Consider the following 16196-nt stretch of genomic DNA (forward strand, 5'->3'; position numbering starts at 1 on the left):
TGGTGAAGCCTAAGGAAAGCAGGGTTTGGGGAGGGAAGAGGCCTCAGCAGGGTATAATGCCATAGAGTCCGCCCTCCAAAGCAGCTATCTTCTCCAGGGGGACAGATCTCTGTTGTCTGGAGTTTAGTTGTTATTCTGGGAGATCTCCAGGTCCCACCTGGAGGCTGGCAACCCTAGGCCTGGCAGCAACCTCTGGGTGACTTGATACCACCTGACTTCCATGACTCAGCTAGGCCTGGCTGCTTGCTACTGTGCAACAGCAGCCACTTTATGAAAGCCACTGTGGTGTAGCGGTTAGAGCTTCAGGGCAGGGAGACGAAGGTTCAAATCGCCATCTTGTTGCGGACATTTACTGGGTGATATTGGACCAGTCACATATTTTCAGACTAACCTACCTCACAGGGTTGTTGTATGGATAAAAAGGAAGAGAGGAGACTAATGTAAGCTGCTTTGGTCCCCACTGGAAAGAAAGACTGTCGTTTTCCAAGGTAGAGGTTGCAGGAGAAGAGGAGATGGAAAATTTAAAACAGAGGGGCAGATAAAGGTCGGTTAGCTGTTGGGCTACCGACTCCAGGATGGGAAATTCCTGAGGATTTGAGGGGTAGAGTCTAGGGAGGATGGGGATTGAGGAGGGGAGGGACCTCAGCAGGGTATAATGCAAGAGACTCCATGCTCCAAAGTAGCCATTTCCTCCAGGGGAAATGGTGTTGCCAACCGCCAGGTGAGTGTTGGACATCACCCAGAATTACAACCAATCCCAGATGACAGAGATCAGTTCCCCTAGAGAAAATGCCTGCTTTAGAGGGTAAAGTCGATGGCATTATACCCTGCTGAGGTTACTTTTCTCTCCAGACTTCACCCTCCCAATGCTCCACCCCCAAATCCCCAGGAATTTCCCAACCTGGAGCTGGCAACCCTGGTGGACTGATCTCTATAGTAGTTGGGGGATCCATTGCGATTCCAGAAGAGTCGCTGCCTCCACTGCTGCTGTGTTTTTTTGGGGGGAGCAGGTGGGCATCTGGGAGGGTGCTGGGGGCAGTCCCGAGACGCCGGGTGCAACCTACATTTCGGGACCTGGGAGTATAAGAAAAGGTTGAGAAAGTTAGTACGGCTGTCAGCTGTAGAAGCTTCAGCTTCAGAGACCCCGGCCTCAGGGTTGGCCTCTTCCAAGTTGTGGTGCATGGCTTTTGTTACAACTGAGGCTTGACTTGAAGAGTTGATTCCATTTTTTTCCTGCTCTCATCAATTGTCAGAGATGCTGAAATGTTGGATATCTCTTGGTTTGATCAATGCTGCCCACTTGAGTCTGAGCAGAGTACTTCCAACTTACGTCTGCGAGGGTGAAGTCAGACATCAAGATCTAAAGCGATAAGGGAAAGGAATTCCATTTTGACGAGAAATGTCTCCCAGACCTTGTACTGAGGCAAACAGAGTTGACAAAGTAAATTTGATTTAGCTGTTGTTGAATGTTGATTTTAAAACAGTTGAATAGATACCAGTAAAAAAACCAGAAATGTTATCTCATTTCATTTAATGGATCTTAGATTGTTTCACAGTGCTGGGTTATCGAAGTAATAACTTGGGTTTACATAAGCAACATGTGATTCTGTCAATTCATGTCTCTGAAGGTTTTGCCTGTAAAAGTAATTTGGGGAGGATTAAAAAAAATGTTCTGCTTGCTGAAGCTGAACTGGTATGTTCCTTAATTTCAATTTAAAATCTGTTCTAAAGAGCACGATAAAACTTCTTTTTTGGTCTTATGGAATTCTGATGCCCACTAAAATTGTGGATACAAGAGCAATTCTTAAGATGAATTATTTTTAAACAGCATCTTTTGCTTTTCAGAACTGGCGTAATTGTGGTTAGTGTTCTTTTACATGAAGCAGCTTTCTGTCTCCTACAGAAAATACTGAGCCCTATGGAGTTTAAAACAAAACTGGACTGAAAGGGGTAGCTTAAGTCTGACTGGGCTGGTACTCAAAGCAGTGATCAGTAAACATAATGTTGTCAGGCCCACGTTGTAATTGCATGGTTCTGTTCACATGTGAGGCTGTTCTCCCTTCAGGTATGTTGTTCCCAAACCATATAGGGCTTTGAAAATCAAGACCAGCACCTTGAATTGTGCCTAGAAACAAATTGGGAGCCAGTGTAGATGGACCAAGACTGGAGTGATATGTTCCCTGTGATCCATTCAAGTTAATATTCTGGCTGCAGTATAATGTACCAACTGAGGTTTCTGAATACTGCCCAAGGCAGCTTGACATAAAGGGCATTGCAGTGATCTAATCGAGATGTAACTGGGGCATGCACCACAGTGGCCAGATCTTTTCTGCCCTGGAAAGCCCACAGCTGGTTAACCAGATAAAGCTGGTAAAAGGCACAGCGGCCAGCTGCTCATCCCGCAGTAGGGCTGGGTCCAAGAGCACCCCCAGACTACGGCCCTGTTCCTTCAAGGGGAATGCAACCTCATCCCGAATGGGTGAGATCTTAAATCTCAGGTTAGACTTTCTGCCCACCAGTAGCGCTTCCATCTTGTCAGGATTAAGCTTCAGTTTATTAGCCTGCATCCCCTCCAAAACTGCCTCCAGGCCCCTGCTCTGGGTTTCTACAGCCTCCCTGGGATCACCTGGGAGTGTGAGATAGAACTAAGTGTCATCCACCTATAGGTGGACAACCCAGGTGACAACCCAGGCCAAATCTCCTGATCTCTCACCCAGTGGTTTCATGTAGCAGCTAAAGAGCCTAGGGGATAAGGTGGAACCTTGTGGGACCCCATTGCCCAAAGGCCAAGGGGCTGAACAGCAGTTTCCCAGCACAGTCTTCTGAAACCTCCCTTCCAGGTAGGATGAGAACCACCGCAGAATGATGCCTCCCAGTCCTAGCCCAGATAGGCAGTCCAGAAATTAGGGCAATTAGAGGCAAATTAAGTTCATTTTTGCATTAATTTGGACTAATATGGTATCCCAAGTTAAAAGAACTTTTAAAATCACCTCTTTTTCATTTTACTAACTCTGGCCTGTTTCCCCTGCCTGTTGATATTTTATGGCCTTCTTTTATGCTCAATATTGTTTTTCCTGTCGAAGGCTTTCGCGGTCAGAGTTCATTGGTTCTTGTAGGTTATCCGGGTTGTGTGACCGTTTACTTTCTTGGTATTTTCTTTCCTGATGTTTCGCCAGCAGCTGTGGCAGGCATCTTCAGAGGAGTGACACTGATTTCTCAGCACTGAGAGACACTGTCCTTCAGTGTGACTCCTCTGAAGATGCCGGCCACAGCTGCGGGCGAAACGTCAGGAAAGAAAATACCAAGACCACGGTCACACAGCCCGGATAACCTACACGAACCAATTGTTTTTACTGTTTTTAAAATTGACTTTTGTTTTCACACAGTTTGTTTTACTGCAAGGAAGTTACGGTCTATTGTTGTAATTGTTTTACGGACCCATTTTAAACATTGTACTATTTATTGTTTTGTTTCTTACAGGCTGCCTCAAGCAAATTATTTGGAGAGGCAGGATATACAAATGCTAAATAAATAAATACTCTAGGGAGCCTCTCCCTGGCAGATGTCTTTGTACTTGGGAAATGTTGGCCTTCCTTGCAGTGTGTAGGATTCCTCTGTCATCAAGCAGTACTTAAGATAAAAAAATTAATATTTAATAAACTCTCTGTCGTTACATGAATAACGTGCTAATGTTAAATCGGGCTTGCAACACTGTGGATTAATAGAAATGTACATCAGGGTTGAAGCCCCCTGGGATAATCTCTAAATATGCTTATGTCCTGTCACTACATTGCTTCTGGAGAAGCCTTCTCTCTGTCTCCTGAATGTCGCACATCATGGAAATTCCTTAGCGTTTTTACCTGTTCATGGAAGGTTTTCTTTAATAGCAGTAGTACTAGGATACGCATTTAATGGGGCATGTATAGGGTTGCCAGGTCCCTCTTTGCCACCGGCGGGAGATTTTTAGGGCAGAGCCTGAGGAGGGCGGGGTTTGGGGAGGGGCGGGATTCAATGCCATAGAGTTCAATTGCCAACGCGGCCATTTTCTCCAGGTGATCTGATCTCTCTCGGCTGGAGATCAGTTGAATTAGCAGTAGATCTCCTGCTTCTACCTTGCAGTTGGCAACCCTAGAAAGGAATGAGGTAAAGATGGTTAAAACAGTATTTTGTGCTTTAACATAAGTAGAGGCACTCACATTTTGGCAATACTAAAGGTGGACAGGAAGCCTTATATGAAAGCAAGGTCTGTAGAGAAATAGGGGACATTCAGGACACCAGTCATTCTTTACAAGTGTTTGTACCTTTCCATGTAAACCCAGTTTCCAGTTTTTAGGTTTGCCTAAAGTACACTAAAGTATTCTAGTGTTGCCTGACTTCAGGTAGTAAGTCTTGCCTGTGGCACCAGCAAATAGTAAATGATGCATTCTAGAATAAATGAATCCAAAACTGCCAATATAATTCTAGGGACAATTAAATGTAAATTCTCTATGTTGCCACCGGATTACTATGCATATATTTATGTGGAGTGTTGGCACTTTCAATTTAAGTTTCAATTTTGCATTTAATGTGCTGTAAAGCATCGAGGGGAAATGGTAACATCAGTGGGAGAGCTGACTAAATTAAAAGGAAAAAAGCCTTGTGCACCATCAGCAATAACAAAGGAAGTGTCGTCTATTATTTCTGTTTATATGCAGCAATAGCTCTTCCTTTAAACAAGGCATTGGAGCATTCAATTAATCAATAGAGCAGACGGGCTGAACAGTCTTAGATTCTGTTTTGCAAGAGTATTGTTTCCTGTCTACACACAGAACCATTTTTTCACATTAGGGCTAAACCAACTGAAAATGAAGCGTACAAAAGCAGAATGGAACTACGTCTGTTGCCTGCCACCGTTTGCAAGACAGGTGTGCCATGCACCAATGATACAAGGTTTTGTGATGATTCACCTGATTTATCTAGACACTTGGCTAGTTTCATCGGCTAGCAGGAGCTAAATTCCATTTGCTTTCTGATCCTCGAACGTGGCCACTCTTCATGATCCTTTCTCAAGGGTGAGAACTGTGATGACCCTCTGCCTATGTTTGCTATGATTATGAATATAAATTCTGCTTCATCTTACTGCCACTGTAAAAACTATGAAACTCCATCTTGGGGATAGCAAGGCTTACTGAGTCTACAGAAAGTTAGTTGTTACAGTTAGAACTGAGCCCTTCTTTGCCTGAACCAGAGAAAAAGATATGCCAATCTGTTAGCTGTGTTGGAAGCTTGATCAATCAGTATTGAAAATGGGCACGGTGTATGCTGTGACTGCATTCCCGTCCTTCCCTGTTATGCTACCCAAATTAGGAAGTCTCCACTTTAGTTGGTAAATTAGCTATGGAAACACAGCGAGAGGTGGGTAACTGGGATCTGTAACCTGTGTATACCCGGATTAATCCTGGGGGAAACTCTCAAACAGGCAGTTGTCCAATGAAAGGGTTTTATTGAAAAATAATAAAAATAAAGAGTATACTTTCAAGTTGTAAGCAAGCACACACAAATCCTTCAAGAACTAAAAAGGTAAGGGTGGAAAATTGGATGAATAGCGTCAGGGATCCGTGACATTTACCATTCCAGAAGATAGGAAGTCCAGGGAAAGCAGCACAGAGGACGCAAGTGGAGGTGTATGTTCGGATCCAAGACACGCACACAACTATGAATGCCAAAGGACTAATATTTATACCCACAATAAGTCCTGGGGTTATATTGAAATGGTGAATATAATAATTAGTGGCATGAATGTAAGAAATTGCTTTGAGACTGGTATTGAAAGGGAAGAGGGTTAGAAAAGCAGCAAAGTAGATTCTCATAAATTATTCCTTTGTACTCTTTAATTTTAAATTTCTCTAATATTTGTCTTAATTTCCCCAGCATCTTTTGAATGAGGGCCTAAACTAAAACCTTAATCACCAGACACTGTGGAGAATAAATAGAGAAACAACAGTGCATTTTAACATTCGCTTTTATGTTGTACTTTGTACAAAAACTTTCTTTTTTAAACTTAGCAATGGTTCAACTGCCATTGAACAAAATTACATACCAACAATTCAAAGATTTTATCAAATAAAGATGCCATCTGGATTTAGTTTACATGTACAAAGGAATTTAATAATTGCTTCTTAGCACGATAATTCCGTAACATTTAATACATACTAAAAATTCTTGCAGAGTGGGCTTCTGAGTGAGTTTATAGTACTTTATATCATAAACTAGCAGGGATTATCTTAACACAGTAGTCTTTCCTGCCTGAAAACTAACATTAACTGCAATCTGCAACACAGGATCCACATATAATACTTTGCAATGGCTCTCTCAGTCTTTTGCTCTCTTTCCCTTGTCTTTCTCCTCTTAAAACACCCGAAAATCATGCTGTTGGTGTGACCCCACATTATGTTAGGGCACAAATTGCAGATGAAATCCATACATTGGTTTAACACATGAAAAGAAGATGCCTTATTAGTATGTGCAAGTCAGTCCTTGTGCAGTTAACTGACTAAATGTTTTTAGGGATACGTTGATCTTTGTAATGGTCGACAGAGATATAAACTTACATTTTGTCAAAGCCCAGTATCTCCACCTATTTTCAGTGCTGGATCCAAAATGTTAGGATTTCGCTGAATTTTTGTTGAACATTTGGCCTGTATCAGAGTTTTATGCACAGAAGCGCATTTCCAGTTCACCCCCGATGATGTCATAAAAACAACATGGGGAGGCTCTGCTGTCAGTGAAAATCATAAAGTGGAAAGTGGTCTTTTCACTGAGCTGTCTGTGTCTTGTCAGGTTAAGTTTTGACTTGCCATTTAACACTACATACGTTTCTATGATGCTTGCGTTGATCAAATACTTTGAATGATTGTGGTTTGAATGAACGGACACATTACTGCTTGTCGGTACTGGTGCCGCTACTAAACCATTATTTTCTTTGCAGTAATATTTAGGCTTATGTTCTTCAGTGACTAAATTTGGTATCTTGTTATCTTTGTTGCTTATCCTTCATTGGTAAGCAAATATGCCCTTAGTAGTTGCCTCAGTGGCCACGGCAATCTAGGGATTTTCTACTGGTAACAAGGTTGACTCAGCCTTCCATCCTTCCGAGGTCAGTAAAGTGAGTACCCAGCTTGCTGGGGGTAAAGGGAAGATGACTGGGGAAGGCACTGGCAAACCACCCCATAAACAAAGTCTGCCTAGAAAACATTGGGATGTGACATCACCCCATGGGTCAGGAATGACTCGGTGCTTGCACAGGGGACCTTTACCTTTAATGATGCTGTTGCTGTGAATGGACATGATGAAAACATCACTGATCTTTTTCACTTACTTTCACTTACTGCCTATAATATTATGTTTAGAAGTGGAGACTCTCTTACCCATATACCATTGCAATTGGTATGCTGACGGTACAGCAATCTACATGGATGCAGGCTTTTCATGTGGTTACTATCTAGGTTGATGACAACTTTTCTAATACAGTACGGAGAAAAACAACTGATCTTATTTGACCATAGTTTGCAAACAAACAAACACAAACCCTAGATCCTTATTCAAAGGTGTTTGGGAATAGTTATTTCTCCCTGCTAAACAGATGATAAGCCTGAGAATCCCTCATAGGCAGTCATCCTGGTTAGAAATTGACTGCCTATGAGGGAGAAGTTGGAAAGAGCAAAAACCTGCCTTGAGTTTGGCCCTCCTTGGCTTCAAATAGGTCACTGGTTCCCAACCAGGGGTCCATGGAACCCCAGGGGTCCGCGAGAACTAAATTAAGGTCCGCGAAACAAAGTTATAAACCCATAATAAATTAATATTTTCAATTAAAAGTTCTCTATTATAATATATATATATTCAAATATAATTCTAAGTTTATCGTTTAACTAACAGTTATGATTAAAGTTTATTTTCAAATTCCCGGAATTTTTATTTTGAACCTTGGGGTCCCTGCAACGAACAAAAAAGTCCTAGTGGTCCCTGGTCAAAAAAAGTTTGGGAATCACTGAAATAGGTGGTCAGTGAGGTAACAGCTTGTAATACAGATCATCAGCAATGCCCTCATGAATTTGGATATGCCCCCCCCTCTGCCTGACAGCAATCTTTTATGTGGTAACTTCAGACGGCCCCTTCACTTGATTAATAGATTGTTGTTTAAAAAATGAAAACCGACTCAACTCAATAGTCAACTGAATGGCACTAGTTTATGTTAAGCAAACTGTTGTGACTTTATAGACGGTAGATATATTGCAGAAAGCTGCAGTTCTCCATCCAATTAATGGTAAAAATGCAGTTCTTAAGAACAGTCCCTTCGAGTGTTGCAGGCATTCATTATTTTGATGGCAACTCCATATGCCAGTATTTACATGGACTTTATATCTTTAAATGTCTTACACATTTTTCCTATATAGATTTTCAGATACAACATATTTCCAGGCACCAGAAATATGAATAATGCTCAATCTAGAGATAAACACATTAAAAGAATATTTTATCTTAAGACTTGGTTGAAATTGGACTTCTAAAATGTTATCAACAAACAGTGCTATGCCTGAGCAGGGGAATTATAACCCAGAGTGTTATTCATAGGGCATTAACAATTTCCAAATAGGCTCACGTAATTCCCTTTCTGCAGTGTTAACCAAGGCTGCATATATATTTTTTAAAGAAAATAGGCTATGAAATTTAATTTCAGGTTTTATTTCATGAAAGCACTGGCCTCATGCAGAGTAATGCCTATTTTTTTTTCTTTTTTACCCCCCCCCCCAACAAACAAAATACAAAAATGAGCAATGAAAACGTTAGAGAATTGTATTATGTATTTTTTCACATAAATATAGGCAAAAAATGGGTTTCTATATATATATATTTGACAGTATATACTATCAATTTGTTTATGCATATTAAAGAATACAAAACACATTCAGCTGCAAATTTCAAAGAATATTTAATAACTTTTAAAAAAATTATAGGTTTTTCCCCCCTTGTGAGGTGCATGAAAATATACCATTCCTTTGTTGCAGCAAGAAAACCCAAGTAACCAAGAAAAGCTACAGTGGACAGGAACAGGTACAAAATGTAACTGGAAAGAAAACAGTAGCTACTTACTTTAAAGTGGTTTTGAAAGCTGAAAGGAACATTTTCAAAAGTGGAGGACTTGGGCACTGTAGAGCTTAAATATCATCAGTGGGTTTTAGCCTCTTTGTGTATACATCCAAGATGTATCAAGTGCTCATCTAAAAATCCAAAATGTGAATGCAGCAAATCCTTCATTATACACACACATCTCAGGGCCTAGCTACACATTATGCTTTTGTGCCCCTCCTCAGGTCCCGACAATGAGACGTACACTACATGTTCCATGCTCAAAACTTAGTTCCCAGGTGCACAGGCTCTGATTTGGATCTGGACTATGGTGGCTAGGAAGAGGGGGGCTTAAGCCTTCCTCCCATGTTTTCCAATCCTGAACTGGCCACGGGGTTTTGTTTGCCCATTGGAGAAACCACATAGGCTGATGGGTCAAGCATAGCTTTCCCCAGTGGAGCAAATAGTGCTTCCTGGGGCCATTTCAGGCCAGGAAAATGGCACGGGGGATGCTTAAACTCCCTATTCCTGTGCACCATGGTCACGATCCAAACTGGCCTCTGCATGCCTAGGAATTGAGGTAAAAAAATGGAAGTAATAGCTCACATTTGGTGATCAGGACCTAGGGAGGACATGAGAAAAACAGAACCTGTAGTTAGTCCCCGTCAGAAAAGTGTACTTACTGGGCAAATAGGATTGTTGTGATTCCCTGGGCCAAGCTAGATGTGACATAGTGATGCATCTTTCCTCTGATTTTGTGGGTTTTTCAAATAAAAGCAGCCTTGGGAAGCTGCATTTAAGTAAATGAATGGCTGAGGGGAGTGGCTGCTTTTCACCTCAGGGTGTTTGTCTGCAACAAAATGTCATTAATGTGATTTTGTCCTGAGATTCTGTTTCCCGTAAAGGGGACAGTTTTCAGTGGAAAAATGGCCAGATGCAGCAGGGTTAGCAGCCTTCCCACCGTTCCTTCATCCAGACTCCTGCATCTGCTTTTTTCTTTAAATCAGAGAAAGATGCATATGATGGCATGCCACATCTAATGTGGACCCTCTTCAAATGTAAACATGATGGCAATCCCAGTTTTCCTCCCTAAAATACAAAATGGCCCTTACACTCCTAAATCCACAATCCGGATCATAATTGCTTAGGAGTTAGCTCAGTTGACTTCAGTCATGCTTCTTTCCAAGAAAACATGCTAAGGATTGGGCTACATGTTATTCACACGCTTTTGAAAACCTGGTCTTCGTGCACTCCCACTTTGTCTCATATTTCCCTCTTTGTTCCACTCTTGGAGTGTAGCTGTCAAGTGTACAACAGTAACTATTTGACATGCACAATCCTTTGAGGGGAAGCCCTAACCTCACAGTTCAGAGATGTCAGTGCACAACCTTCCAAAGAAATCATGATGCTGTTTTATAAGGTGCAAATCCTTCCATAGCATGTATGGTCAACTCACTTTTGATGCTGTTATGTACAATTACTGTGGCCAAAGAGCCATACTACTGAAAGAAAGATAAACAAGTGTCTCATAGATCAGAAATCTATCATCAACCATGCTGTAGGGAGCTGAACAATCCTTTCTCCTCGCCCCTCCACAGTTAATAAAGCTGGGCAGCAATTGATAGTTTACAGTATATTAAATCACACAATGTATTCGATATATTTATAGCAGACACAAGACAACACAGTCCCAACATGTGACACAGACAGAAACGTAAATCCACACTCCAATTGCTTTGACTCCAAGAGGATTCCAGTAAGCCCTTGGGCTATGAACCAGAAATTAAGCACCAAGGACCCAAACCTGGATATTTAGGGGGAGCCTCACCAGCTGAGCCCGAAATAGCTTTGGTCATGTTGATTAAAAGCCCTGTGCTTACCATAACATGGGAAAGAGGTTGCACTGGTTTCTTCCATGCTGCTGTGAGTAACCTGTGCAGTTAACAAACTAGGCTAGCAGGATGTTTGTTTAGGAGGGGAAGTAAGTTGTTCAACTCTTATTACTTGCAGTGGACTCATCAGTAAGAGTGTTTAGTTAACTCAGGAGCAACAGCATTTTTATCATTAAAAATAGGACTTGGGTGGATGCCTAATACGCAACAGCAATTGAAAATCGTATTGAATGGGTGGTGTGAAATAGCTGCCGACATCTAGCTTTTGTGGCTGGTGCTGAATGAGTGCTTTCCCTTTGCTGTGTCCGTTTCCACCTGAGCTCCAAGATTGGCAGTGTTGTATTCAGAGGATCTCTCTTAAGCAAAAAAAAAAATGTCGCCAGTGTGAGCAGTTTTCTTTCCCTTGGCTTTAAAGGGGAAACCTACTGGATGGCTTGGCCTGTCCTATCGGATATCTTTTTAAGTAGCAGCTTTTAGAAAGTCAATCAGTGATCCCCCAGATAAAGACAGCATGGCAAAGGTTGAGGCTCTCAGCACCTTGCCTTCTGCATCCATTCCATAAGGCCTAAGAGTAGGGCAGGCCTCTTTCACCAGCGGGCTTCCAAGTCCGCTCAGGAGAATGTAGCACTTGTTCCTTGCAATTGTGGACTACTTTGCTAAGAAGGGCTTTTAGCTGCTTGCAGATTGTTGCTGTAGCACTTACTCTGTGGATAACATACCATTTGCATGCTTTGCTGCTGCTCTTGGTGGGAAAAGGGCAACCCTTACCTCTCTGTGATCGATGGCAGGAAGAACAGGAAGGCTACTCATGTAAATTTCCCGAGGAGTGGGTTGCATTGGGGCAGTGTCAGCATCCACTCAGTGGAGTTACAGGCTTTTAGGAAAAATATTAATTTTCAGCCAGTTTGGCAGCACTAGCTCCCTTTGGAGGCCACAGTATAAAATGATGAACTAAGTCCTCTGGCGGGAGACTCCCATCCCATTCACTTCGACAACACAACTTCTGTGCTGTCACCTGCTGACCCATCAAGTCTGCCGTGTTAAATTTTTAATGATGGAGATCTCCACAAATAGGTTTCATCTGTCTTTTACCTTTTTAGAAGCCATGTTTTATTAATATTGTTCATCGCTCCATTATCCTGCTCTTCCAAGATGGGAGCCCGCTAGCTGTCAACAGGAATGCTTGTGAATACAACAGTGGTAATGAGGCATGGCAACAACTAACAGCAATGCTACTCCCACATAACAGTCACTTTGCAAGTACAGAAAGAGTATGGGAAGGAAGAAGGAGGGGAGAAATAACATGTAAGCTATTGCTGACGGACTTTATTCATTAAAGTCTGCATAGGTAACAATAAAGATGGGGGAAGGGGCAAAGATGGGGGGGGAAGGGTTCCTATAGCTTCCTGTGTAATTGTTGCATGCATCCCATAACTAGCCATGATAGTCCCTTCACTTGCCTATTGCTCTTTTTTGCATCTTGGTGTGGTAAGATTATATTCTAGCTTGATGACCAAGTTTTTAGATCATAGCTAATTTGGTGGGCCAGGATGGCGATCAAAACCCGCCTGGCTATAGTGGCACCAGTAATGCTCATATACAAGTTGCTAAATGTCCTCTGCCTGAGACTCTGGAGAGCCGCTGCCAGTCTGAGTAGACAATACTGACTTTGATGGACCAAGGGTCTGGTTCAGTATAAGGCAGCTTCATGTGTTCAATGATGTCATGGTGTTTGCAGATATAAACAAAGCTCATTGCTCTAGTGGCAGGTGTATGTCATTGACTACAGCCCTGATTCAGAGGGCTAAAGTCTTCTGACCTTTGGGCTATAGATATGTATATGCTGTAGTTTTGTACTGGATGAAGAATTCTTTCCTCACCACAGGGAATCAAGGGAAAATGGCAGTTTGGGATAAGAGTGCTAAGGCTTTTTAACAGCATTCTCACCAGATTACGCTTTGCAGGATTCTATGGAGGAAATCATGACAGTAACTGGTATAAAACAATACCATGAAATAGAGTTGGCATGTATACTCTGCCCCACTAAAAATAGTTACGGTTATTGATGCTGGAGTTCATAGAGTGAAAAATGGACTAAATAGCCACGCAGCTCTCACACCTTTCACCTTACCACAGAGTACTCCTTAGTGATGTTGAGCTGACTCAGGACCCCTGACCACAAATCTTGCTTGAAGTTAATCCAACCTGGAACTTGACTGTGCCTTTGAGGCAGGAGAGATAAAGCAGCCTTCTGATAAGGGGTGGCCTTGATTTGGTCTTGTGATGTCATATTTTCACAGGTCCATTTTCTTTCGTCATTAGACTGTTTTGAATCTTGATGCTTCAGTGATAAATACTCAATTATTAATACTCTGGCTACCAAGTAAAAGGTAGAGAGGAAGCTATAACACTTTCTGAGTTTTAACTTATGGGAATGTTTTTCCCCAGACTTGTTCATTAGGAAAATTATATTAGTATCAGCACCACTTAGAATATGGATAGCACCAGTCAGCTGTTTAGCAGGAAGGAGAAAAATTGTATTTGGGCTGGGCTTATTCCTGCTCAGACAGTGATGGCCACTAATCTATCAGGACATTTCACCTGCTCTCTTGGATCTGCACAACAGTGTTTACAGTCTGGCTTCAAAGACTACTTTGACACTGAGAGACCAAAGTGTGGTATGAAATGATTGCCCATATAAAGCTGCAGTATCCACAGGCATTCATTGGGCTACCTGTGTTTCTTAGTGGGGAAATTATGCACGGTTCTTACTCTGTCTGGAGGCCATTTGATTTAATTATTGTAAATGGCAGCTGCCTGCTCACAAAACAAACTTAAGTCATTCCGGTTCATGGATACTTCCTATGCTGGGTGAGCCCCATCCTATTTGGGACTGAAATGATCAGAGAGCAAATTAATGAAACAGTATACTGATGGCAAGTAGCTGACAGCTCTTTATGGGTCTTCAAGTCTGGAAATGAGTGGCACAGAATAACTTGAAACAGAAATGACATTTAAAAGCAAACCCAGAGGAGAGTGACAAAGACAAACTACTCCCTTGTTTACTGAAGTAGAGATCCATCCACAGAAATTGTTTCCCAAGGGCCTAAATTTCTCCTCCAAGAAGTAATATTTCATTCTTTCTTTCTGAATGCATGGTCCCATGGAATACCAAACAGGGAAAGCCTCTCCCTGCTTTAGAAGGCAGCCTCTAGACTATGTTAACTTTGCTTTAGAGTGGTCTGTGTGTATGAATATATTTATATTTTTGTATAAATTCCTACCCATTTTCATTTATATGCTGCTATTGATTTAGGTCGTAAGACCTAAACATAGACCAGAATCGATCCTGCTTTTTTTCACCTCTCACTTCAGACAGCATTGAAACCACGGCTTTAAATAAAAAAACTTTCCTGAAGCTGTCCCATTCCCAATGATAAAATCTCAAGAGTTCAGAAGCATGCTCCTTGATTTGATGCTCTAGTTGTCTACAAGGACAAACTGCAGTAAAATTATACTTCTGAGTTATTCTGCATCCTGTACACCCATGTTGACAAATAACTTCACTCTGTACTTCTATGATTTGCTGGACCCAATCGTCTAGAAAATGTCTATTGACCAGCAGCTTCTAGGGGAAAAACTTAAACAACCTCTTCACTCTTGTCATAATCCGTGCAAAAGGGAGCAATTTCGTCTTTTTAAAAGTTTTCTTGTTACTTAGACAATTTTCTTTTGCTGAGCAAGTCTGAGTTCCTTGATGTTTCCTTTTTTCCCCTTTTGTATGATGGTGATTGATAAACTAGGGTGATTCACAAAATCTCTAGAGAGAATTATACACAGTTTATTTTACATAGAAAAAAATGAGAATGAAGAGTCCTCTTGCATCTTGTAGGGAGGAAAGACAGGGCTGGTAGATTCAGGCAATGGTTCTTATGCACAGTAGGTATCTGCCTTGACAACCTGACAGTACATTGTCATTGCAAATGTCAGTCCAAGAATCTGTAGGCACAAAAGGAAGTCTTCATTAATGAATGGCATAGTATTGCTTCATAGTTTAGTTATTGGATGCCATAGTATAGCTTCTCTTTGTTTATGATATGTTTCTGTATCCTAACCTACTGACTGGTTGGACAATGTGTTCAACAGAAGGAGGAAAATAACAAAATGACATTGCACAATTTCAAATATCTGCTCAGGTTTCTGCATGACATATTTCCTAATTGTGAAGTAAATGTAAGGAAGATTTTTATTTACCACTGGTGCACGGATTTAGTTAACAGGGCATTCTTTTCCTACGGATTGTGATTGCAAATAAGGAAAGTTCATGCTGCTCAGCACACTTTACTAGTAAAGTAGTTACACTGTGAAATCAATTGTGGAAGGATGGTCATGCTGATTTGTAGCCACAAAAAGCCATGAAGTGCTTTTGTACCTTGGATACTAAATGGCCTTACTGTGGTACAGGCATCATGGCTGTGCTATAGGTTGCTGCCCCATGTCATGATAATGCAGTTATCTATTCAGAAGTCCTAAAACAAGACTTGTGAAGCTTGCACAGAAGAACTTCCTTGATGGACATTTAGCCTCAGAAGGTAGCTGTCCTGGCCTGCAGGCACCTGGTTGGCCACTGTGTGAACAGACTGCTGGACTTGATGGGCCTTGGTCTGATCCAGCAGGGCCTTTCTTATGTTCTTATGCAGTAGAAGAGCTAGTTCAGTAGCACCTTAGAGACCAACAAGATTTTCAGGGTATAAGTTGTCAAGAGTAAAAAGTCCCTTCGTCAGATATCCTGATGACGGGAGCTTTGACTCTCGCAAGCTTATACTCTGAAGATCCTGTGTGCAGGTGTTCATCCTAGTAAAGCAGTACTTATACTAACCAGTATTACAACAAGAACCTATTATACCAGATGTTAGAGTAATTGGGAATAGAAATTACAACATATACACATGCCTGGTTAGGTTTGAACTGTTTGTATTTGTATTCATTATTGTATTTCTGTGTATGAGTGCAGGCTTAAGAAACGGTTTTAATTAACCACGGATGAAGGCCCCATACGCCGAAACGCATTTGGTATGTGGTTACAGTCATCAACCTCAGGATATGCCATTATGCTATTTTAATGCTTTTAAAGAATTTTAAATTTTACATAGCGCTTCTAATAAATTATACTTTTAATATTTACACATAGACCTATAT

General features: G+C 41.5%; 1 protein-coding gene across 3 annotated transcripts in view; it reads right to left on the reverse strand.

Annotated features, from left to right (window-relative positions):
• Positions 1-14398: 14398 nt before the first annotated feature.
• Positions 14399-16196, reverse strand: part of TSPAN4 (tetraspanin 4) — a 352643-nt gene continuing 350845 nt past the window's right edge. For all 3 annotated transcript variants that reach the window (XM_056851470.1, XM_056851472.1, XM_056851469.1), the window contains one exon: positions 14399-14996. In XM_056851470.1, the coding sequence (XP_056707448.1) occupies positions 14928-14996 (69 nt within the window). In that variant the 3' untranslated portion in view covers positions 14399-14927. The remainder of the gene's footprint in view (positions 14997-16196) is intronic.

The sequence above is a fragment of the Euleptes europaea genome, chromosome 6, assembly GCF_029931775.1.
Source record: "Euleptes europaea isolate rEulEur1 chromosome 6, rEulEur1.hap1, whole genome shotgun sequence".
In the NCBI taxonomy this organism is placed as follows: domain Eukaryota; kingdom Metazoa; phylum Chordata; class Lepidosauria; order Squamata; family Sphaerodactylidae; genus Euleptes; species Euleptes europaea.